The sequence below is a fragment of the Nomia melanderi genome, chromosome 1 (assembly GCF_051020985.1).
Source record: "Nomia melanderi isolate GNS246 chromosome 1, iyNomMela1, whole genome shotgun sequence".
Lineage (NCBI taxonomy): Eukaryota > Metazoa > Arthropoda > Insecta > Hymenoptera > Halictidae > Nomia > Nomia melanderi.
In genome coordinates this window covers 16,402,427-16,426,841 of record NC_134999.1, presented here as the reverse complement: position 1 = coordinate 16,426,841, position 24,415 = coordinate 16,402,427, and the positions used below count along the sequence as shown (strand labels likewise).

The 24,415-nt window shown below is 32.0% G+C and overlaps 6 protein-coding genes across 15 annotated transcripts; 3 read left to right on the top strand and 3 right to left on the bottom strand.

The window, feature by feature from the left end:
- Positions 1–14: 14 nt before the first annotated feature.
- Positions 15–2,150, top strand: Ssu72 (Ssu72 CTD phosphatase). Its single transcript, XM_031982465.2, has 4 exons — positions 15–433; positions 515–658; positions 866–1,124; positions 1,208–2,150. Exons 1-4 carry the CDS (start codon positions 351–353, stop codon positions 1,307–1,309), a joined length of 588 nt encoding a protein of 195 aa, XP_031838325.1. The 5' UTR covers positions 15–350; the 3' UTR covers positions 1,310–2,150.
- On the bottom strand, positions 1,637–12,214 carry Wdr33 (WD repeat domain 33). 2 transcript variants are annotated; one of them, XM_031982434.2, is made up of 10 exons: positions 11,929–12,214; positions 10,858–11,321; positions 10,509–10,778; positions 10,107–10,258; positions 7,805–7,902; positions 7,322–7,682; positions 7,035–7,246; positions 6,636–6,971; positions 4,043–6,564; positions 3,818–3,959 (listed from the first exon to the last, which is right to left on the bottom strand). In XM_031982434.2, the coding sequence occupies exons 2-9, from the start codon at positions 11,179–11,181 to the stop codon at positions 5,153–5,155; spliced, it is 3,165 nt and encodes a 1,054-aa protein (XP_031838294.1). In that variant the 5' UTR covers positions 11,182–11,321; positions 11,929–12,214; the 3' UTR covers positions 3,818–3,959; positions 4,043–5,152. The 2 variants fall into 2 exon arrangements, with proteins under 2 accessions (XP_076228352.1, XP_031838294.1); XM_076372237.1 differs by lacking the exons at positions 6,636–6,971; positions 7,035–7,246; positions 7,322–7,682; ... (3 more) ...; positions 10,858–11,321; positions 11,929–12,214 and adding exons at positions 1,637–2,016; positions 2,156–2,477 and having other exon boundaries at positions 2,552–3,959; positions 4,048–5,157.
- On the top strand, positions 12,201–14,467 carry LOC116429468 (uncharacterized). 3 transcript variants are annotated; one of them, XM_076372364.1, is made up of 6 exons: positions 12,201–12,652; positions 12,725–12,973; positions 13,148–13,338; positions 13,433–13,621; positions 13,712–14,206; positions 14,272–14,467. In XM_076372364.1, the coding sequence occupies exons 2-6, from the start codon at positions 12,869–12,871 to the stop codon at positions 14,378–14,380; spliced, it is 1,089 nt and encodes a 362-aa protein (XP_076228479.1). In that variant the 5' UTR covers positions 12,201–12,652; positions 12,725–12,868; the 3' UTR covers positions 14,381–14,467. The 3 variants fall into 3 exon arrangements, with proteins under 3 accessions (XP_076228479.1, XP_031838315.1, XP_076228481.1); XM_031982455.2 differs by having other exon boundaries at positions 12,201–12,973; XM_076372366.1 differs by having other exon boundaries at positions 12,201–12,989.
- Positions 14,468–14,597: 130 nt separating this feature from the next.
- Positions 14,598–16,949, bottom strand: LOC116429467 (uncharacterized). The gene is made up of 6 exons (XM_031982454.2): positions 16,522–16,949; positions 16,123–16,341; positions 15,877–16,041; positions 15,396–15,804; positions 14,862–15,289; positions 14,598–14,798 (listed from the first exon to the last, which is right to left on the bottom strand). The coding sequence occupies exons 2-6, from the start codon at positions 16,306–16,308 to the stop codon at positions 14,598–14,600; spliced, it is 1,389 nt and encodes a 462-aa protein (XP_031838314.2). The 5' UTR covers positions 16,309–16,341; positions 16,522–16,949.
- Tasp1 (Taspase 1) lies at positions 14,753–20,956 on the top strand. Of its 7 annotated transcripts, none has more exons than XM_031982460.2 (10): positions 16,780–16,796; positions 17,657–17,910; positions 17,997–18,064; positions 18,136–18,407; positions 18,466–18,545; positions 18,634–18,701; positions 18,768–18,884; positions 18,967–19,147; positions 19,263–19,414; positions 19,476–20,956. In XM_031982460.2, the coding sequence occupies exons 2-10, from the start codon at positions 17,871–17,873 to the stop codon at positions 19,566–19,568; spliced, it is 1,071 nt and encodes a 356-aa protein (XP_031838320.1). In that variant the 5' UTR covers positions 16,780–16,796; positions 17,657–17,870; the 3' UTR covers positions 19,569–20,956. The 7 variants fall into 7 exon arrangements, 6 of the variants coding, with proteins under 6 accessions (XP_031838322.1, XP_031838320.1, XP_031838321.1 ...); XM_031982459.2 differs by lacking the exon at positions 16,780–16,796 and adding an exon at positions 16,824–17,492; XM_031982458.2 differs by lacking the exon at positions 16,780–16,796 and adding an exon at positions 16,824–17,585.
- On the bottom strand, positions 20,593–24,415 carry sotv (exostosin glycosyltransferase sotv). The gene is made up of 10 exons (XM_076372449.1): positions 23,522–24,415; positions 23,118–23,324; positions 22,791–22,974; positions 22,577–22,716; positions 22,263–22,486; positions 22,004–22,186; positions 21,762–21,928; positions 21,354–21,497; positions 20,967–21,095; positions 20,593–20,895 (listed from the first exon to the last, which is right to left on the bottom strand). Exons 1-10 carry the CDS (start codon positions 24,046–24,048, stop codon positions 20,674–20,676), a joined length of 2,127 nt encoding a protein of 708 aa, XP_076228564.1. The 5' UTR covers positions 24,049–24,415; the 3' UTR covers positions 20,593–20,673.

The window sequence follows — 24,415 nt, the reverse complement described above, 5'->3', positions numbered from 1 at the left end:
ATGAACACATAACGTGCAATATTCTTCTAAATCTGATATAGATTTAATTTAAGTTTTGAAAGTTTTTGAGAACTTTAAATAAAACGTTGAAACAGTTGAAAATGTTTAATAAAATGTGCTAGTTGATATTTAAATTTTTTTTTTTCGATTTTTCTCGTCATCAATAGCTGTTCTGGAATGACTTCACGGTGGAACTACTTGGTTACGCATGCGTATTGAACATTGGTTCTTGAGAAACACCGAAGTTTCGTCTCTGTACAAGTCCTTTGTGGTTAAGTGACATTACGCTTATTATTTTCCTTTTTTAATATCACAACTCCTCTTTTTAACCGGTAGACTAATAGAACGCAATGTCGGCACTAAATCCTATCAGCGTAGCTGTAATATGTTCTAGTAATATGAATCGAAGCATGGAAGCCCATGCCTTCTTGAGGTAATTGATTCTGATGACGATCAATCAAATTACAGCTCTTCGTACAGAACCGTTCCTACATATTGAATGATCTTTTTTCAGCAAAAAAGGGTTCAATGTGAAGAGTTTTGGAACAGGAGACAAAGTTAAGCTTCCTGGGAACGCCCCGGATCGTCCAAATATTTATGACTTCGGAACGTCTTACGACGAAATCTACAATGACCTTTTATCAAAAGACAAGCAATAGTATCCTAACTGTTAGATAAACATATTATTTCTTTTTTTCAGGCAAGAAGCACGGAGCAGTACTAACTCCCAAGAAAAAAGACTCTTTCCAGATTTTTTTTTTACATTTATAGCAATTATAATAAAACTGTCAGAAAGAAATATATATACGTTGTTATAGTATAAGTCTGTACAATAATTGAAGAAACTCCTTAACAATAATATTAGCTATACGCAAACTGGTTTATTGTACATGTTGGACAGAAATCGTAGAATTAAACCCAAGCCAGAACGATTTCAATTGTCCAAGGATAAATTTGACATTTTAATTACTTGCGAAGAAAGAGTCTACGATCAAGTAATTGAATGCATGGAGTCTAGACCTCAAGAAGATAGTCAACCTGTGCACCTGATTAACATTGATATTCAAGATAATCACGAGGAAGCTGCAGTTGGATCGTTTCTTATCTGTGATTTGGTTACTGTGGTACTTGTAAAATTTATACTTCTTTATATGCTTACACGCTTCAATATTTCTTTTTCTGTAATAATTAAAATATAATGTTGCAGCTGGCTAATAGCAAAGATCTAGACAATGATATAGACGAAATGCTTCATGAATTTGAATCAAAGTTTGCAAGAACGATTCTACATACAGTGCTTTTCTATTGAAAGCAGTCTCAAATGTCTGATACCTGGTGTTCGCCAATGGACTTAACTTATGAGAGAGAACTAAATTATACTTTACCAGAGCATACTACCACATTATCTGGCTCAGATTATGTGGAACGAATTCCACTAGTTACAAGTAGGAATTCGATCCGTGCTTCCTATTTAATAAATCATTGCTTTCCATGGGATATGTTTCAGAGATCTGCTGTTTACATTACTCCTACGATTGTTGGCGAAATGTGTAAAGCAAGATTACAGCAGCGTTTGTTCAGCGACATCGAACGTTAGTTATATAAGATGGGATAGAAATATGAAACGCAAAGGACATAAATTATGAAATATTTTAATTTTATAATATATACGCATATAAGCGAAACAGTAAATTATTCTTATATGTGTATGTATTTTATTGTTAGAATGTACTTGTGATATTTAGAATCAATATGAATCTCCGACATTTCGTGTAAATTCAGAGATTTGTATGTTACAAAATACGATCCGCTGTTATATAGCGAAAAGACCTTCAACTCGAGCTGTTCAAAAAACGATACAGAACTAATATATCCAGCAATCAGTGTTGATCAAGATGGGCGTATAATCTTCTTGTTTTCTCACGTTTCTTTTTGTTTGTATGTTTATTTATTTTTTTCCATGGTTTCTCTTCAATTGCTAAACTTTGGGTAGATCCGAGTACTGATACTGTATCGCTGAAAATTACAATAATTGCCGAATATTATCAAGGACATTCGTACCAACGCTCCATTACTTATTGTATATGAATTATTATTGTCGATAATTATACATGAATGACTTTTTGAATAATAAATATACAATAATGTTACATACCTAGAACTACCATGACATATACCATGCATCTTTCCAATTACTCCTCTCGTATGTACATTTGAAGTGTTGTTTCGAAAGAATATTTTATCTACATCTTCAGAGCTAGTTTTACTTCCTTTATTAACGCGTATTGTCCTAGATGGTACATGTTTATTTACAGAAATAGTTCTTTTTCGCGGAGGGAATGTGTGAAATTTGTCTTGCTCTAATGTCGGCGGCGCGACACAGTATAAGAGTTTACCGTTTACAAAATCTTTCAAAATATAACGTGCTGATCGTGGATTGTCTGGTTGTCCGTTTTGTGTCATAAAACCTCTGTTATCTAAAGCAAAAGAAAATATCCCATAAGAAATTATTGCACACTGCAAAATATTTACAATAAATTTAATTACATACATCCATAGGCATTTAAAATTTCTTCTGCAGTTGGAGCACGGTCAACTTCTTCTCCTTCCATGGGTGGAGGTAACATGACACCATAAAGATCTTCTATAATATGCCTTGGTATTAAAGTACCCAGTAATGTAATTGGTGGAACATGATCTCTCATTTGATCAATTGGTAATATACCATTTAAAATCATTTCAGCTTTAGTGCAAACGAAACTAGGCATTACTAAACCAGGACAATCGCAAAGAAGTAGATCCTTATCCAAAAAGAGTGTTTGAAAGTGTTTTGTCTTGCCTGGTGTTGCAGACACAGATACCTTTTTGTCCATCAACAGAGCATTAATCGTGGAACTTTTACCTACATTTGGATATCCTACTAAACCAATTGTCGTGATACCTTCAGTGTATGTCTTTCCTTTATAAATTGTTTTGAAAAATAATACCAATTGATCCCTACTCAATAGCTCAGGTGAATTTTCTATCTTTGTATCATTTTCATTAGTAACTTCTTCATTTGTTTCTTCTTCTGGCAGTTTTAGGGTATCCAAATATAATTCAGTATCCTCTATTACTACATGTTTTTCTTCTTCTCCTTCAGAATCTTTGCTTACACAATCTGTATTGTTGAGGCTACTACCATCATCTGCACTTTCATATTCACTTTCTGAAGCAAATTCTGAATTATATAATGATTCATTATCATCATCATCTTTATCTCCAGCCTCACTTTCTAATTCACTATTTTCTTCTACTATTACTTCATGAACCTTCTGTTTTTCAGCTGCTAATGTGGCAGAAAAGAATGCTATTCTCACATTAATATCTGAAAAGTACTTTGCCCATTCTTTTCGTTGTTCCTCAGTTAGAAAGTCTGCCTTATTGACCAATATTATGTTCATTTTCTTAGGATCTACCTCTTTGACATAGCTTTCTAAGTCTTCACATCTAAAAAGCAAAGGGTTCCTTGCATCGACAATCTGTACAACAACATCGCTGCGTTCCACTACCCTCCACAACTGCCTCCAAAACTCCAGATTCTTCTCATACGGTGTTAACATTAATCCCTCTGCTTCTTGGAGCAGAGATAAAGTACGTCTCCATTCTAAGAAGTGTTCTTTTTCTTTAGCTTGTAATTCCTGAGCTGTAGTGGTTGTATCCCATTTTGGCCTTCTTGGCACTTTAAGCAGAGCTTTATTCTTCTTCTGTGTTTCCAATACCTTTTCTCTTTCATCTTTCGAAAGTAATCCAATTCCACTTTTCGGATTAACAAATTTGATGTTCAATTTTTCCGCTTGAAACTCTGTTCCCGCTAACTCTGCGGTTGAAAGGAATTCTTGAAAAGAACTTTCTTCCGTAACAGACTGAAGATTAAGACGTCCCCAATCGTAGCCATCGTTCAACGCAACACTATGGATCTATTTAAAGATTCAATTTCCAAATAATAACATACTTTAACCACATGTACTGAAACGTGAAAGGTTATATGTAAAGTCATTACCTTACCATAGTCATATCATCATGTTTCTTATGTTTCACGGAACCAAAACGATCCCTGATTAATGCTTTTCCTAAATTTCCACCCACAGTCTTTCCTTTCTTACCCATTTTATATATATTTATCTCTTCTTCACGGGAACATAAAACGAGGTTAACTTTTATCACAACACAATCGCCGAACGTCGGAAGTAACGTCGATTGCAACGAACGAAATGTCAAAAAATGATTGTAATATGTATATATGTAATACCAATAATTCTAATCGACTTAAAAGCATATATTCGAATAGAATTCGATATATGGAGTAGAATATTATTTAAGGTAGAATTAAAATATATATTTACGTATAATACATTTGAACTGTATATAGCCAATGAAACATTTATATCTATAATATTTATAAATTAAATCTGGGACAGAGCTTGAATTCGAATTATTCTGCGTCTTACTCCATTTTATTAATAACTGATAGGTAAACTGTTCTGGTTCACAGTTTTTCTCGACGACCAGCAACAATTACGAAACGTTCGACATGCTCCACATGCTTCTTTCCTTCCTTCGTTTTTCACGCACGCCAATCAATTCTCAAATTGGAACAAGAAAGTTCTTTCGCAAGGCAGCTTGTGAACAGTTTTTTTCCCTCGAGACAGTATTGGTGTCATTGATTATATATTATATTACAATTCTTGCGGTCTCGTACGTCTCGTAGACATTCGTATATTTTTCCGCGATAGTGTTACAAGACGCGGAGAGGTCGCGGCGCTTACATCGATGAGGTACCTCCCGTATTTAGAAATCTAGCCGTCTAATAATGGATAATCAGTCGCTTCTCTGGAAAAGGACATCCCCTCTTAAATAAAATTCCTTCGAAAAAAAAAAAATATACTTTCATTCAAGCACGTAACGTCCAGTTCTTTAACAGAGAGTACAAAATGGCTCGCAACGTGTCCAACGGGTCATTCTTTACACTGCGATGCTTTTACAGAGTACCACCGTCCTACGTGTAATGATTCTTCGATCGACAACTACATAACCCGCATGAAACACTGGCCCGTGCAGCAGAGTGAACGGCAGCCTGCCAACGTTTACACACCAAGACACTTCATTCGTTTCAATAGTTATCTCTTCCTCGAATACCACGTGGTTGGTCGCCATCGCGTCCTCTACCACGGTTATTATACCCGCTTCTGCCTATATTATTGTCATTAGGGCCTCGGTTCATGCCACGATTGGGTCCGAGCTTATTCCCAAAGTTACCAAAGTTCGAGTTAAAGTTATTCGGCGCGTTTTGGCCAGGATTTTGACCTCGGAAACCTGGACCGAAACCCGGTCTATCGAAATTAGGCGGGCCAGCATTGGGTCCCCTGAAGTTTGGTAAACCTTGAAAACTATTGCCGAAGGGCCCTTGATTTGACCCGAACAGAGGTAACGGGCTTGGCCTAAAATGTTGATTCGGCCCGAAATTACCATTCGGTGGTCTGAAGTTGGGACCAAAGTTACCGGGCGGTGGTCCGTTCGGGCCGAAACCGGGATGCATGTTAGGGTGATGCATCATGTGCATAGGACCGTCCATTCCTTGCATACCAGGATGCAATGGTTTATTTTGCATAGGATGCTGGGACATATTCGGGTGTGGCACTAAACTTGGAATTGGAGGAGGCATATTGGGATTAATATTTTGCATATTGTGATGACTGGACATGTGGGATATGCTGTTGCTTAAGTGAGGCATGTTATTACTCATGCCGGGGCCAATGCCCATCGGCATGTTATCACGTTTATCGAAATTGCTAGAGAAACTACCGTCTCCTTTCCGAGAGCCATCGTTCATCGATTTTTCATCGTCCCATCGCGAACTACCGTCTCGATCTCTCTCGTCGTAAATGTCGTTGTCCAACGGTTTTTTCAAGGGGAATCCGTGCGAACTCCTGAAATCTTTGTCGGCGTAATTACTTCTTACATCGTAATCGGAACGCGAGCTAGGCCTGCCAGGTCCGCTGGATATGTTAAATCGCAAGTCTTCGTCACCACGATTTATATTCCTCGCATTGTCACCGTGAGGGAGCTTCCTGAGATCTTCATCTTGTCCGGTGTGGAAAGAGTTATTATCGTTAGAATGCTGGTTCGCTTTGTTTCCAGTGTACCTTAAATCGGTATCGCTGGACTGCGAGTCTTCCGTCATTACTCCGCCGAAAACGGGTTGATGAATCTTGGACGTCCTATCGCTGGCTCCACCGTCGCTCCAACCGATCAGCTGGTCGAATTTCCGTTTCCCACCGCGATTTAAAGCTTTAAGCAGCTCGGGGTTTTGTGCGAACTTAGAACTAGGTAATGGTGGAGGTAGTTCGATATCGGGAACTTTGGAATAATCTATCTCGCCGTCGTCTTGCAAGTATTCCTCGGCCTCGTCCACATTGTCTGGTGGGCCAACAACGTCGCGTAGCTCTTCTATTTCTCCGGAAAATACTAATTTATTTATGGCATCGTTTCCTTTACCAATTGCTTCCGCTAGCTTCGAACCAGCTGTAATGTTTATAAGGTTATGCAATCAGTGTTATACTCTTATTTAAGAATGAACGGTAAATGATACTTACGTTCAACAGGAATCATTTTTCCGTACAATATAATACCATTTGGTGTAACTTCGTTCAACGGCACTGCTCCCGGCGTAGTTTCAATCAACTGATTCACAAATGCATTCAAAGCCTCAACTTGCTCCATGTCTTCTGCTTCCATTTCATTCCATTGGGCTTGGAAATTTCTTGGAATCGGCTTGCTGTACGGAACTTTTTTGTTTGCAAACTTTTTCCCTTCGTCGACGGCATGATCCAAATCCAATCCAGGAATTCCACCGCTTTTATCTTCTGGTTCACCGTCGGCGTTGATTCTATCTTCTGGTCCCATACCAGGTATTACAGCTGCTTCATCAGCTGTAAAATACATGGAATGGATGGTAATAAAACTTCTCTGAATTGTATACATTTTTAGCATACCTATTTCATGATCGTCAACACCAGCAGATCCTGCTGGTAATGTGTTGAGATTATATTTGTCCCTCATCAAGTCACCAGGCCTGTTCCGTGTCCAGAACTTTGAAGTGTGGTCGTTACTACCAGAACAAAGTATATGTCCTAATGGATGCCAAGCCAATGTCCAAACTATGCTGTCATGAGCTTGTTCTATCGCACCCACTTCCTTGTCAGCTCTGAAAATTAATTGTAATACACAAAATATATAAAAAATTCAAAAGAATAAGTTGTACGAGTATCTAAACGCATACCCAACATGCCAGAATAAAATAGCTCCATCACTGCCACCGCTACAAAACAAGCCTTCATGACTCGGATGCCATGCAACGCTGGAAGCTTCTTTTTTGTGACCACGAAACGTTTGAACTTCTTGGCTTAAGTTTCTAAGGTCGAACAACTTGAGCAAGTGATCCCGCGACGCTGTCACTAACCAATTTCCATTTTCATTCCATTTAACATCCATGACTGTTGATTTATGTGCATGCAAGGTAGCGAGTGATTGACCAGTCTTTGGGTCCCATAACTTAACTGGTTGCTGGTTGTCCTTACTCCCTGAGATGACTAGACTCTTCTGTGGATGCCAATGCACACATTTTACATCAGCTCCGTGACCTAAACAAGATTTGAATGAATATTTGTTCTGACTCTCGTTAAACCGTTTCTTTTTAAAGAAAAAATATAATTGTTAAATATATTAGGAAATACAATTATAATGTAAAATATAACATATGTACCCCTCAAAATTCGTTCTTCATGACACCGAAGAAAGTCCCAAATTCTGACAGTACCATCATCACTGCATGTTGCCAGCTTATGATCCGTTGGACTGAAACTACCCGCCCAAAAAACAATAGTTATATTCAAACAATACGCTGATATCTGCTTATAAAACAATTCTTTTTCAAATGTTTGCGAAGTAAGAAACACTTTAAATGAAACAATTGTTATAATAAAATAGTAGTACGTATCTTAATCTTATTGTTTCATATAAACAAATATATAAAATGTTAAAAGAATTATACTGTATAATAAAGAATTAACTGAGTTTTATCAATTTTTATTGAAATTATCCTTTTACAAGTGTACTAAATTCAAAGTGGAAGGAAGTGAATCAAGAGAAGTATTTATTAAATTCAATGAAACACTTGGTACACCTTACGGACATTATTGTAAAATGACTTCAGCACATGATTACTGCAAATTGAACTCAAAAGCTTACATTTATTACTGATTTGTCATTCTGCTTATTAAATAAGTACTACCACATGCAATGTTCATGTATGTATGAAACAAGCAGAGAATATTGTCTTTTGCCTTTATCTTCATGGTACCTGTTAAAGAAGTTATTTATATATTTTCGTATCTACACATGCATCCTTATTGAATCCTAAATAGTATTTCATGTATAAATTTATTTAAATCGGCATGTTTTTTATGGTTTTAAGTTTTTAAAGATTAATCGTTTGTAAGAACAAAAAATATATAACAAGCTGTTATTTTATGATTATGGAGTATTATGTATTATTTTTCCTATGAGTTTTAAGTGTAAGCAATTTATGTATTAAAGATGCATCCAGCAATATGTAAAAATGTGCAAATGTGGTTTACTTTCAGATCAATTTAAACAAGCATAATGTTTTGTGAGATATGCATAGTGGAATCTGTAGTAAGTGCATTTCAAGGAATAGACAGACATCAGTAATAAAAGGAAGATCTATGTGTAAATATTAGAAATAAACAAAAAACCATCTTCGACAGTCATATCTGGCACTCAAACAAAATTTGTTACTTGTTAAGCAACAAACTGTTCCATTAAGGTAAAATTAGAATTTCTCTTTGATGCCACATGACCACCGAGTGATACACCAAGAGTAATATTTTTTTAAAAATTTAACATTTATTCCACAAAAAAAATGTCCGAAGTGTACATGAATTTTATCATATCTCTCTGCTACTCTCTCTCTCTCTCTCATCTGCAAAAGGGCACAAGTGACACAAAATCGAAGAAAAAATATTTTATTATCGGAACCATGTAATACTGAAATGTCTTTATTCAACTTTATTGAAACTTGGATGATGTAAGGACACAGGATATTTATTTTTATTATAGTTCAATGGGAGTCTCGACTAGGTATCACTGTATATATTTCTTTTTTGTTTATTGGTAATTGTAGAATACACATCTTGACCGAACAGCCTGACTTTATAAACTCCTCAAAATAAGAGCCATAAGGACCTAATTTTATTTTCCAGTGGTTTATTTATTTCTTCTTAGATCATTTATACATGGCAGTCTAAAATAACACTAAGTTTTTTCTTGTTTATTACAGCCTAAATGAATATGTAAATCAACTTAGGTCCCTAAGACTCTACCAGTACAAATGAGATATTCCATGTTAACACGGGTACAACATAGTTGACAGAAAAGTTTACACTATCCTTGCGTATCAACTTTGAATATCATTATGATCCGTGATGATACAAAAAATTTGAAAAAAATCTAGCATAATATCACATATTTAATTTAATTAAATAGGGCTAACATATTTATTGAAGCAATAATAACTTGTACTACTTGTATGTGTATAATATTACTTGTCATTTCTTTAATTAACTGTATCACATCCTGTTCATTTATATTGAATACTCATATATCATATAGTTTCTTCAAAATTAAATTTAATGTAACATTTATAAAAAAAAAAAGAATTCTAATTTTCACAAACGTCTCTAATAACGCGAATAAAGATACTGTAAATATCAAAATTGAATTTTCAGCACAGAACTCTTCATGGAGTTAACTATTTGCACATTTCCTATGCGCCTTATGTCAGAAAACTTTTTGAACGCTATAAAATCTCTGGAAATCACCTGTGTACCCATACAAGAATCACTATTTTTGTAGCAGAAGAGCCATCAAACCAGAGAAGGAAGAGAATGAGAGTCATGTCCAGTATCTTAACTACAGCAAGGATGGACGGATCATCGATAACAGTGGCGCAAGAGACGTAAGGACTAGTGTGGTGGATGGTATACCTGAGTCCTCTAATAGCTTCTTTGTGAGCTTGAAACATCTTGACGTTGTTCATGTTGCTCTGCCAATACTTGACGTAGCCTGCATGATCTCCTGTGACCATCCAGCTCTCATTGTGTGACCATACCATTGTTCTCACTGGACTATCATGTGCCTGCACAGAAAACATTGATTTCTTATCAATATATCTAAAACCAGTGTACATCATTTACAAAAGTTCAATATTTAAATAGATATTTATTCTTTAATCTTAAAAATTTTTAATATTATAGTTTTCATCCCAGAAAATTTTAATGCATAAACATTTTAATAATACTACAGAAAAGGTATTAAGAAAATACTATTTTACTTGATATAGTATAACATAAATTATAATTAGGATATTGTCAAAGAACATAACATACCTGTAAAATAGTTTCAAAATTAAAAGTAAGGCCATTCCATAGAGTAAACTCTCCACTAGATGCACCAGTAACCAGACGTCTACCTTCTGGTGTCCAAGCCATACAAAAGATGGGACAACGCATTTTATTTGTCGCCGTCTTCACAAATCTTGTGGTGACTGCATTTATCGGATTGTCAACATAACTGGGTGGTGGGAGTAAATCAGGATAATACATTACATCTGGCTGAAGAGCTCTTCTGTCCCGATAGTCCCTTTGCCATACTCGATTCTACGTACACAAGATCCATCACATTAGTCCCACTTATCACTGATTCAATAAAATTTTGTAATGCTAATTAAAACCCTACCTCTAAACTTTTTATAATAGCGGAATTATAATCAACAGTTTTGCGCATAACAGATTTTCTAAGCCTTTTCCCATCAAATTCATCTTGCAAACTATCTTGGCCGGCAGCAACAATTTTGGGAGCATGGTAAGGTCTAAATGGTTTGAAAAAACCACGAGCTCCATCTCTATGGTTAGTATAACGATGTTGATAGCTCCCAGATGTATTGATAGTAGTTAAATTAGGAGGTGGAGCTGATAAATTTGGAGTTGCTGGTGGTGGCACTGACATATTAGGTAAGCTTATAGCTGGTGGAGGATTTGCGAATTGAGTATTTGCAGACATAATGAAATGATTTGTCAAATGTTATATTCAATTCAAATATATAAAAGAAAATATAATCTAAATGGATAATAAGGGACAAACATATTTGTTTTTTAATATCTTCTAGTGATGCTATGTTGAACCCATTGCAGTTATTAATTCTGTAAATAAACATAAATTACATTTTTCATTAATAATTTATTAATGAGCTCTATTTAGTTTTTTATTAATTTTGCATATAAATACGGTTTGCAAATAATTTTCAATAAATTCGTATATGCCATGCAATATATTTTCAGATTGACTAATGAGTGAAAATAAAATTAAATTTAGATCTAAATATTTATAAATGATGTTGACTAAAGAACAATATTGTTAATTACAATAAGTCCCTAATAGTACGAACATTGACAGAAAACTTTTAATTGAAATATGCATCTATACATCTAAACATAAGAAGATACAAAATGCACTTCCACAATATGTGAAAGTAAAATACTGACTTCTAATCGATAAAAACATTTTATGCTTTATTCACCCGCATTGAAACAAAATTAATTCTTTTTTCAATTGATTTAATATTATATAATTAAATATGCAAAACTCGTAAATGATCGATTAAATCTACTTTCACTGAAATTGGAACGCTAGCAAAGGTTAGACTATAATTTTCTATAAAATGGAAAACAGTTCAACAAATTCAAATATTATACATTTAAAAACCGTTGCAATAAGTAAGAGAACATGTTTATAAAAACTGATAAACACCTGCTCATTAATTGCGAACGAATTTTCTTTGATGCTGTCCCACTATAAAACCCTTGAAATGTACACAACCACTTCTCTGCACCGAATATAAAAAAGAGGTTTTCGACACAATTAACAAAGTGTAGAAATTAAAAGAAACATTATTCAACGAATATATCGACAAATAGAGAGATCTACTTTTAATATGGAAATTTAAACGCAACGGACAAACAGTAAGAAAATTGTGTGTCCGCTATGAACGCCATTACTCTTCTGGACGATGACATCCGTTTACATACGTTTTCACTTCCGTCGGCAGTTTTAGGGAATTATTATATTACATGTTTCAGAATTAATATTATTCGTTAAGCACAATCATTTTATGCACAAATTGTTGAAAATATATTAATTTAATATTTCTTTAGAGAAAATATATAAAACCGATTAGATAATAAATAGGGATTTTTAAGATTTATTATATTTATTTAAATCTCAACTTTCTTGATTTTATATTTTAAAATTTATACCTAGTCGAAATTCATTATCTTTCATTCTACATCTACATTCTATCCCTCTAATAATGTAACAAAATATTATATATTTTTAACATAAAGGAACACCTGTTAAGTTACTAAAATTGACCCAAACTTCATGTTATTCTGAAAATAAGTGCGAAGTTACTCGAGTTTCTATAATTGCAGTTTATTGATATGTAACAGCTGGGATAATTGAGATAACGTTTTTTGTAATAAAATACTTATATATAAGGCTTGGTTGTTATAGAAAACGTTATATGTATATCTACAAAATTTTATAGATACACTACAAGAATATATTTAAAACACAGCGTACTACAATTTATTTTTGAACTTCTGGATGACAAATGTAGTTATGTATCTTCATACTAATATTATTTTAAAAACAAACAGCAAGATACCATTATAATAAAAGATTATAAATCATGAATGATGAATGTAAATTAACAAAACTTCCTCATCATGTGCAACAGAAGCTTTGTCATACAAGACCACCTTATAGACAAGGAAAAAGGTTGACATCCGTGAAGGTAGCATTGTGGACTTGTATCCTATTCAATATGAAATAACAAAATACTTTTACATTCAGTAACCTTTATAGCCTTATTTATCTCACACTTTACAGTTTCTTAATGACAATTTTTAATATAATATTTTCTATATTTATTGTAATATTTCCTTGACACGCTAGCTCTGTGTAACAGGTTTATACAATAAATGATGAATCAAAACATCTTATGATATGTGGAGTACCAAAACTTCGATTAGGCGAAGATGTGAAGAAGCTTGTGGAGCCATATGGAGATATAAAAAGAATACATGTAGTACCTGAATATCCTACAGAAGAATTCACAGAAGCTTATTATGTACAATATGCTCGTATACAGAGTGCAAGGTTTATATATCCTTTTATAACTATATTGGCGCATTACTTAATGTTTCTTATGTAACTACCTACTTTATCTATATTCATAAATGATGTTGTACAGAATTGCAAAACGATTTATCGATGGTAAAAATTTTTATGGGGGTTTATTACATATATTTTATGTTCCTGAAATGGAAACTGTAGCAGAAACAAAAGCTAAACTTGCTCAACGTTCTCGAGAAGTAGCTATACGAATAAAAAGGAATCAGCAAGATGCATTGAATCCGAATATAGACAAATTTGTTCCTCAGTATGTTGCAACAATAGTTCTCTATAAAGTCTACAAAGTAAAAATTATGATCAAGTACAAAATCAAATGATATTCAATAATAAATTTCAGAGAACAGTATCATAGGAAAAAAAGAACACCAGCTTTACCACTAACAGAAGAACGTTTAATTAAACATTATCCTGGGGAGACATTGACTTCCATTTATAATGGTATACCACAAAACATAGATCCAAGGCTAGTGTCTGAACCTAGTTTACCTTCAACTTCAAATGACTATGAAGATAAAAAATCAATTACATCTGCGGTACCTCAAGCCCCATATCATTCAAATGAAGCTATTATTCGAGCAACAATAAATGATACAAAAATATCAAGGTCTGATGTTAAAAGCAAGAAGAAAAATTACAAAGGACAGCCTGTCGATGATGGTGTGAAAGTTAGAGTAGTAAGACCTTCAATTGTAAACACAAGCACTATAGTAACATGGGACACTTCTGAAAAAAAAGTTTTCAGTAATCCTAAAAAAGTTAAAAATAATATAAAAATTAAACTAATTCAACAAAATGATATGGACAAGAAGAGAATTATAATAAAAGATCCAAGGTATGTTACACCTAATGTCTAACTTAATACTTCTCTTTACTTTATTTCTAATACATTTTTTTTAGTGTGTCACAATTAATACAACCAAGTCAAGATCTTCAATTTTCCATTCAAGAAGCTAAGTCAAAGGTACGAACAGCAATGCAAACAAGTAATTCAAACAATTCATTGTAATAAAGTGAGATAATTAAAAAAAGAATCATTTCATTATAAAACTATTTATTGTTGTTCGAAATAAATACATTTTTATTATTTTATACATATATTCGTAAGATATAATTATTCATTTTTACAATAATCTGAGAAACTTCTCAAAATTAAGAAATTTCTATATAAAATTTCATTTGAATTCTTCCTATCACAAATTAGTAATTTTACGTAATTTTAATTATTAAATAATAACCGTTGAGTCTGGATCCCATTCTGTACCATTCAATTTATATTTTGCCATATAATTTTTGTATGGTGACATATTCTCTTGCAAAACTTTGGGCTTTATGCCTTTATTTCTAATCGCTTGTTGAGGAGAATTTGTTGTTAACTTTGTTTGGATTTGTCCATTGTTTGAGCGATTACCAAGAGGAGTTCGAATCTGAAAGCAAGAATAGTTAGTATGCTTATCTATTTCAATATAATTAATAATATATATAAGTACCTTTGTAGGTTCATTTCCACTTTTCTTATTACAATTATATATTTTCTTTTCATCTGCTAGAATGTTATCCTCCACCTTGAAAACTTTCTTTTTCTTTTTAGTTACATCTACCCTTTTTTTATTAATTTCACATTTAGATAATTTCATTGATAATGTATCTTTAACAATACTATCATCATCAAATGTTATAATAACTTCTTGTTTAGACAACTGTGATATTTTGTCTTCAACAGTTTGCAATTCAGTTGAATGCGATTCTGTAGGATCATCCAATATTAATGGATCTCTCCATATTTTTATTGTATCACTATCAGTAATATGGACTTCCTTACGTTTTATGTTTGTTTTAATGTTTATATCATTGTAGTTATCTGGTTTTGAAATTGTTTTATTTTCATCTTTATTTTCATTCTCCACTTGTTTTTCACCTATTGTAAATAGTTTTAAATTAGTAAACAAGAAACCATGAAGGTACATTAATGCTAGTTGTAACAGAACTTAAATTAGAAGATTTAACAATATCAATTTTCTTACCACAGTCAATTTCATTTGTAGCCGAATGACTTGATGAGTCAGAATCAATCAATGTATCACTATCTTCTTCATTAACCAAAAGTAAAGGTTTTACTTTGCACATAGTTAAATCAGGAAGGGCTTGTATTTCAGGGATATTATATTCTGATAAAGTTTCACAATACGAAAATCTTGGATACAAGATGTCTGTGTCGTAGCTACCACGTCTATGTAAACTTTCTTGGAGTCTTGCTTTTAAAAGGTTCATAGACTTTGGCTTTAACATTGGAGTTCTATCGAAATCTGCTGCCGGTGACCTAGGATCAAGTCCCAAAATATTATAACGTTCATCATCTATTGGTGAAACTTTCTTTTTATTCATTGAAGTGTTCACTGTTGGTGTTAACTCCATGTTTTTACATTCGTTTTCCTAAAATACATGAATTAACTTTGTAAATAAGTCTTGATAAAATAATATAAATACCAATTTTTGGTAATTTACCATGTCCAAATATTGTAATTCTTCATCTTCTATTTTGGGTGCAGATTTTTTTGGTGATAAAAGTATAAGTTTATCTAGATCTGTTTCCAAATATGGTTTAGTTTGTAAATGCCTTGGAATTGAAAACATCATATTTCTGTTTACTCCAACAGGAGTAGAATTTACCTATCAATATTATTTTATTTATTAATTAACACGGTATGTAACATTGCACAAATTTTATTCAAATATTATCTCACAAATCACCTCTATTGGTGTTCTATCAATGCCACTAGTTACTGATCTAGGATCAATAGATAATGTCTTTTGAATTACTGGGGTATGAAAATTATCTTCTATAATTTCTTCTTCTGTGGAAGGAGATTGTATTTTTGTTTCCTCCTTTTCAGTCTCAGTATCGTGAAAGAAATATTTATTAATGTAATTTCCCATTATTATGACTTTTATCCCATATATTTCGATGTACTGTAATTTTCAATCCATAAATGATATAAAGGGTATTTAAATGTAAACATGAATTTAAAAGACATGTTTAAAGGTAAACATAACGGATGCAGATGTTTCTTAGCAGTCAAAGCTACTTCAAGTAATTATTCCAGATTAAAAATTAATTTATCGTTATCTGGAGCTTTATAATTAACTTACCTTGCTCAAAAGTTTGTAAACTTTATGTGAAATATGATGAATCCGTTAACACTACGTACTAAATGTATACTTAAGGGGTCAATTTTCAAAATTAAACCAACTGAACAGTGAAGTGTTACCAACATGAAACTTTGTATAAATTATATTGTGACGTCAGAAGTGCAGCACTCTATGATTGAATTTATTTCGCTGTTTTTCCGCTAGAGGTTTCATTCTAAATCTTTGCCTTGTTGCGTTACGCCGTTCGCGGTTAGGGAAAATTTAGGGAACTTTACGTGAGTAAGGTGCCCGTGGAGTACTAAGGTACTCTGCTCGTGGCGCGTGAAATAAAACTTATACTTTTGGTTGTGGAAATTTTGACTTCTGCTTTTTCGTTGTAAATCTCGCTCGTTGTCGGCTCGCATCCTCTCTTCCCTGGTTCTGTTTTCTCCTTCCGAGTCTTCTTGGGCCAATGGTGGAGGAGATCTGGTTAATGCGCGGAAACGATTCCATGCGCATATGCTGAGAGAAAGCGCGGGACCCAGAGAAACACACAATGTTCTCGTAAAAGCGAACGCGTCGACAGCTAACAATGTATAGAATTCGCCGAAGTGAGGACCAAATGTAGCCCGTCTCAATCTTTGGAAAAGAATTTATGGCCCCTTACAATGTATCTGGTTTGCTGAAGTGAGGACCAAAGATGATTCTAGCTGAAAATATCAATTCTCTGGTTTCCGACTTCCTCTCAGCTCGGCCGTCCGCGTTGAGTGTTTTACAATAATATACTGTGTCTATAATGTTCTCGCTAAACCGTTCGTAGTTCCCTCTCAATTTATGACCTTCCACCACGGAACGCAGCTATAGCTATCCTTGCCCGGCGTTACCGTCGTACCGCGCCTATCCAATTCACGCGATAGCGTTACAGCCTATAGAAAGTGATAAAGATAAACGTCTGCAAAGAGTGGCAACGCCGGTTTGAAGTAGTGCACAATGTCAGTCAAGTTGGGAACATGAACATTAAAAATTACATTAAAAATTTTCTTGACTTTGACACATATGTATATAGGATTATAAAAATTTGAATGGTTTGAATATGAACATAACTTCTCGCACTACAGAAATTTTAACATTTTTATGTTCCTTTTGATGATTTTAGATATTGTCAGTGTATGAATTTTTGATATTTATAAAAGACACTAATCAAATTTTCTAAACAGATCATTACACACTATTAAAGTGTAAAATTGATAAATATTGACCACTGTAATCGAATTTAATAACACTGTGTTCAATAAATAAGTGAACATTTTACTAAGTATTCATAAAATAAAACGAAAAAGTATTATAATCGTTAAAAATAATTAGATCTAATGAGTAATGTTAATCAAGGTTTTATTGCCGTTCACGTAGGTATGTTATTTTATTAACAAATATAATTATATTTTTGCAGTATGTCAGTGATTGCTATTAACATTATTATTTGCATATTGCGTTAGGTGCAGGAAAGCATTCAAATGCTCTTAAGGAAAAGTATCAGAAGTTATGTCGCCAAGCATGTGAAAAGGTAAATAATTTTTCTTGTTACACATATAACTATGTTTGCGTAATTTTAATAAAAAATACATATCTTTAAAGGGTATACAGAATTTAAAAAATGGTGGTAGCACATTGGATGCAATTGTGGAAACTATAATGATATTAGAAAATTCAGCTCTTACAAACGCTGGATATGGTTCTAATCTTACTTTAGAAGGAACAGTAGAATGCGATGCTAGTGTTATGGATGGTAGTACATTACAATTTGGAGCAGTTGGTGCAGTTAGTGGCATAAAAAATCCTATTTTGTTAGCAAAACGCCTTTGTGAACAACAATCAATTAAAATTGCATATGGCAGAATTCCACCAAGGTAAATTTTTAAGATTAAGATTATAATATAAATAGAGATAATAAAACAAAATCATTAGTTTTCTAGTTGGCAATGGAGCACATGTATGGGCACAAGAAATGGGAATACAAACTTTGCCTCCAGAACAATTAATTTCAAGTATACAGAACACCTAGAAATATTTAAAATCTTTGTTTAAAACGTATTTCACTCATATTAATACTTATCTTTTTGTTATAATTTTTAGTGAAAGCCCAGAAAATATATAAGCATTACAAAAGGAAAGTAGAAGATTCTGATATGGAAATTCAAAAGGTGAACAATTTTTTTTATTAAATCTTTGTTCACTATTCTAATTATAATTTTTTAATAATTTCATAGTGCAGCAAAAAAAGAATGGATACAGTTGGTGCTATTTGTGTTGACAAAGAAGGAAATATTACTGCAGCTTGTTCTAGTGGTGGTATAATTTTAAAATACCCAGGAAGAGTGGGACAAGTACTATAGCTCTTTTATTTTTTATATGGATCATTTATGTTGTATATAAATATCTAATGTATTACTGTTATATATGTTTAAGGCTGGAGTATGGGGATGTGGTACTTGGGCATATAAAGATAAATACTCAGTAGGAACAAGCACATCAGGTTGTGGGGAACACTTAATTCGTACCTCATTGGCACGCACAATTGCCGACGCTATTTCAGATAGCCCTTGCCCAACCACTAGTTTACATCATGCCATGAAAGTTAATTTTATCGGTGAAATCTCGTAACTACTTTACTATTATCTGTTATTGTGAAAAGTTTCTTTTATTTTATAGTATAATTAATGAAATTCATTATTATACAACAATTAAATTTTGTTGGTTCATAGATTCGAAATTTTTATCTGGACTTGAACAAAAACTTGGAGGTGTAATTGCTCTTCGATATTCATCACAGGAAGGATTAGGAGACCTTTTATGGAGTCATTCAACTAATTCCATGATAATAGGTTATATGAACTCTAACGAACAATCAGCAGTAGTAAGTATCTTTAGCTTGTAAAAATTAAGTAAATAGAATTAATATCTCTGAATTTCTTTAGAGTCACATGTCTAGCTTATCATCTGATGAAGTGGGCAAAAAAGCAGTCGTCGAGGGGATATGTTTCAAGATTGATGAAAAAATTGATACTTAAAATTAGCATATGAATATATGTAATCTTTTTTCTACATGTTTATTATTACTAAATAGTAAGTAAAATACAAAACCATACTGCCCAAACAGTAATTTGACATATCAATAGTCTGTAAAATACAGTATATAAATGTAGGTAAAAGTTTGTAGCATACCTAAAAAACAGTGATTTTATCATAGGCAATGAGTTACATATTAAATAGAACATTTAATGAGACTTTATAACATCATAAATATGTAACTCCAATATTTTGAAATATGTAATTATTACTATTTTGTGACTTAGATAATAATTATAACATATTGAGAGTGCAGAATATCTACTTTTAAAAATAAATAACGATTATTAACTTCTAATGGACGAAGAAGAGACTGCTTTAGTGGATAGTAAATAATCTATATATTTTTCCGATTAAACAATAAAAAGTGCCTTGATTTTCTTATAAAATTTAACCACTAATAAACAACTTAACTAGTACAGATATTCTACATTATCTATGTGCCTACAACTGTGGTTAGTTTCTTAAAAGAAGAAACTTATGATATACGTTCGTTTAATAAAACACATGTTAATGTTGATGTTAGTAATGAACGACTAAAACAAGTCATTGTATAAAATTTGACAAATAGTCGAACTTTTTTATACATATATGGAATCATACATATTTTTGATTTAAAAAATATCCTTTCATGAACACAATAAGCCAACAATATAAATTCTATAATGAGCAACCAACTTCTTCAAATTTTAGTCATCTTTAACTTTTAACTGTAGATAAAATTGATTTTATCTTTGAACTATAAATATTTTGATTCTCAGATTCTCTTTATTTCGAACATATTTTTATTTATTTTTAACGTTTGATGTCATTTTAATAATATCAGTTATACGTTTGAAAATGTTTACTATACACATTGTAGTATAAGAATATATATCTTATCAATAAGAATATTATTTAAAAACTTATATAGTAACGAATGAGATATTATTTAACACGTAATACATAATGAAAACCACTTATACATAATTGTTTAACAATTCTTGTATTTATTTAACAATATAAAAATTCTATTATAAAATAACAGATATTAAAATGAAAAAATATTTACAAGCTCCCAATATCATTAAACCTTTTGAGTTTCTCAGGGAACACATCTTTGAATAAGACTGGATCTGCTCGAAATTCAGCTGACTGTAATGGCATCGATCCATAAATTGAAGAAAATCTATTTATGCATTGTGTGCGTTCCACCATATGCGTTAAATCTGCTGAAAGCATTTCAGTGTTTGTACATTCTGGGCATCGAAATTTTTTCTTTGGCGTTACCTACAATAGAAATAATTGTCATATTGTATTATACGAATACAGTGAACTTTACAAAATTTTATTATAGATACTTTTATTGGTGCTTTTCCGGTGATATTTGCTACTAGAAAATTCATAGCTATATCTTCACAATTCATATGTTCATCAACCCACTCCTTTATGTCACCTGGCATAGCAGTTGTATACATATAACTCCAATACTGAAATATTAATTAATATATTAGTATAATGTAAAATATACCATGTATCTTATCAACAAACTTCAATTGGTTATGCTTAATCTTCGTTGAAATATTCATTCGAGTATATTGGAAGACGACGGGAAAATATTGGAAGTGTCATATATCTTTTTAGGAAGGAAATCTTATGCATCGGGAAATGGACTGTCATCTTAGGATCTGAAATAATATTTGATTGGACAATAAATCTTTTTAAATAATAAATTATGCAGTTCTTACTTTATGATGAAATGCAGCTCCAGTTAACACCATAGAGATACTATTGGTCCATTCACTTTCGTACTTCCAACAATTTGTTCCATTATCCCACATATGAATTCGAGATGGAAAACCAACAATTCGATCTGGAAATTCTCTCCAAACCTATAATTTTTTCTGCTGTTATTTCTACTCTTTCTCTACTCATACGAAATAATAATATCTAAACATTTTCATTGTTTATGGATATATAAAAAGATAATATAAAACTAAGTTAAACTACTTCAAGACTTTATGGAAAATATTTTTTTTTTGAAAATTTACTTAACTCTTTAGGGAATTTAAAATCGTTCTACAGCTTTTATATCTATAAACAGTAAAAATATTTAAGTGTTCATTTAAACCCTCCATCCTGTATAATAGACAAACCTCATAAGCAAATTCTACTTCATCCGCTGTCAGCATTATAATATCATCATCTATTGATAGAACAGCTTCAGTTTCAATTTCATCATACGGATAGAATCTGTTAGATAATTTATTTTCCTTTGTTTGTATAACTTTTAATGGTTTGTTCAATTTTGGCCATTTGGATGCTGCAACATATATAGTTATGTCATTTTACTGTTTAAAAGTTAAACACGAAATAACAATTACTATATTAGACTTACAATGTGGTGGATTTTTATGTTGATTATTCCATATTACTAGAACTTTTGACAAACTGGGGACTTTAACAAGTTTATTAATTAAAAGAAATAATAATTCCAATCTATCATAAGTCAAAATAACTGCGGTAAATCCTCGAGTTTTTGGTGCAGTAACCGGTAAAAAAAGTGGTGATGTAATGTCCTATGTAAATAATAAAAAAATGATTATTTCCATAAAATTATTTACAGGTATACTAATTAATAGAATTTATACTTTCTTTATGAGGAGGTTCGTTCCAAAATATGTAATCTCTAGCTAAATATGGAAACACACGATCTGCAAGTATTTCTAATGTTGTTTCCGTTATTTTTTCCATCGATTTAAAATATTTTTGATAGAGCCATGTACCCTGTTCTTGGAGTTCTACAATTCGTTGTTGAGATACTTTCTTCAAAACTGATATTACTGATAATATGTCTGATTCTGATACAAATATAGCAGCTCTGGATAAAAGATATATTGATTAATGATCGTTTATAATAACAGAAACTATTTTTCTATATAACAATTAATAATATGTAATTGACTTTTACCTGGACCAATCAATTACATCATGAAATGGCATTACAAGGGAATCAGCTATAACAACAGGTATGCTACCTGCTGCCATACACTCTAGAAGAGTACTCTGACCCAATCTTGCTCCACGAATTACTAGACAAAACGTTGCTGCCTAAAATTAATAATTTTTTATTACAATATTTAAAAACAATTCCATCCTTTTCATACTTCAAACTCTCTACATACTTGAAGTACATTAGGATATCTATACACTTCTTCTCCTGCACATCGTACTGTAGCATTCATAGAATTATAATGTAGACATGGGCCTAATATTAAAATATCATTCGGAGACATGGATTTTATTTCTAACAAATCTTGTTCGAAGGCAGAGTTAATATTAATTTGAGATGAAATGACTAACCAGATCCTGAAAAAGTAAGTTGTTAATATATTTATACATTGTAAGTGTATTTGAATAAATTCCTTGGCTTCTCAAAAATTAGAAAAGTAATTATATTTATACATTTAAATTAAACACACTATATTAAGTACATATATATGATTTATTACCTTGTATTATTAAACTTTGGTTTAAGATTATTTATAAGGGGACTATACACTGGTAAACTAATATCGAAACCAGGTCTATATGTTAAGGAAGACATTCCTGCACCTGCAATCATTGCTTTCCCAATAGATACATCAATGATTGTATTATAATCTGGTACACTTCCAGGAACCATGTTAAATATAAGATGATTTTCACCATTATTCCAGCTGAAATTTAAAAAGTGCAATAAAATTATTAACAAACTATTACCTAAAGAAAATAATATTTTATATAGAGTATTAATCAAATATTTATAAATATAAAGAATAAAGCTTCTCATTCAAAATTAAATATTCAATTCATTTCAGTACTTTACCCATAGTAAACACATTATTAATTAAAATTTAAATAAAAATAAACTTACAATGGCAACGCTTTCATAGCTTGTGAAACTTCGTGTAACTTCAATCTGTTTTGATTTAATGTATCAATCGATGGAATAAACATACATGCCTCATATGGATTTGGTGTATAAAATTTGCTTAAAATAATAGTACTTAAAATTTGATAAAATTCTCTTGTCATCTGACTCGTTACAGGTCTTCCTAAAGCATCCACGTATATTTTTGGCGGATAAACATAAATTAGAAGCTTATTTCCTTGACTACCACATCGATAAACATTAAAACAACCAAAATATGTACAAGAAAGATTTGTAGCATCTCCCATTAAAGAATCTACATTTAATATTTGAGTACGCAATGAACTTAAGTCATTAAGTACTATAGCATTATGAACAGAATGTTTTTGAGTACTTCCAAATTTTAAGATGTGATATACTGCAATTAAAATAATAAACAGCATAAACGTCAACAAACATATCATAAAAACATTTTGGTAACGATACGATAATTTAGTTGTTTTATGAGACAATCTTGTTGGAAGTATCATGTTGGTTTACTTTAATTTTATATGGTAATTTGTTTGCATTTAAACCATACTTTAATGCATACTATATAAATATATAAATTTAAAAATAATCCTAATGAACTTTAATTGTTTGTAACTTTATTGCATAATTCGTATCATTTTTATAATTCCTTGCAAATAGTACTGTTCGTTACAGTGTATGCAAAGAGAAATTATTTAAGTTTATGTGTTAAATAATGTAATACGTTCTGTCACAGAAAAAACATTTTAAAAGTTTGTTTTTTTCGATAAAGTGACATAACCGATACACAAACTACAATTTAACGTGATACGTAGTTATCCACCCACTTTAGCTTGTAAGATGCCTTCGGCAAAAACAGCGTTTGCA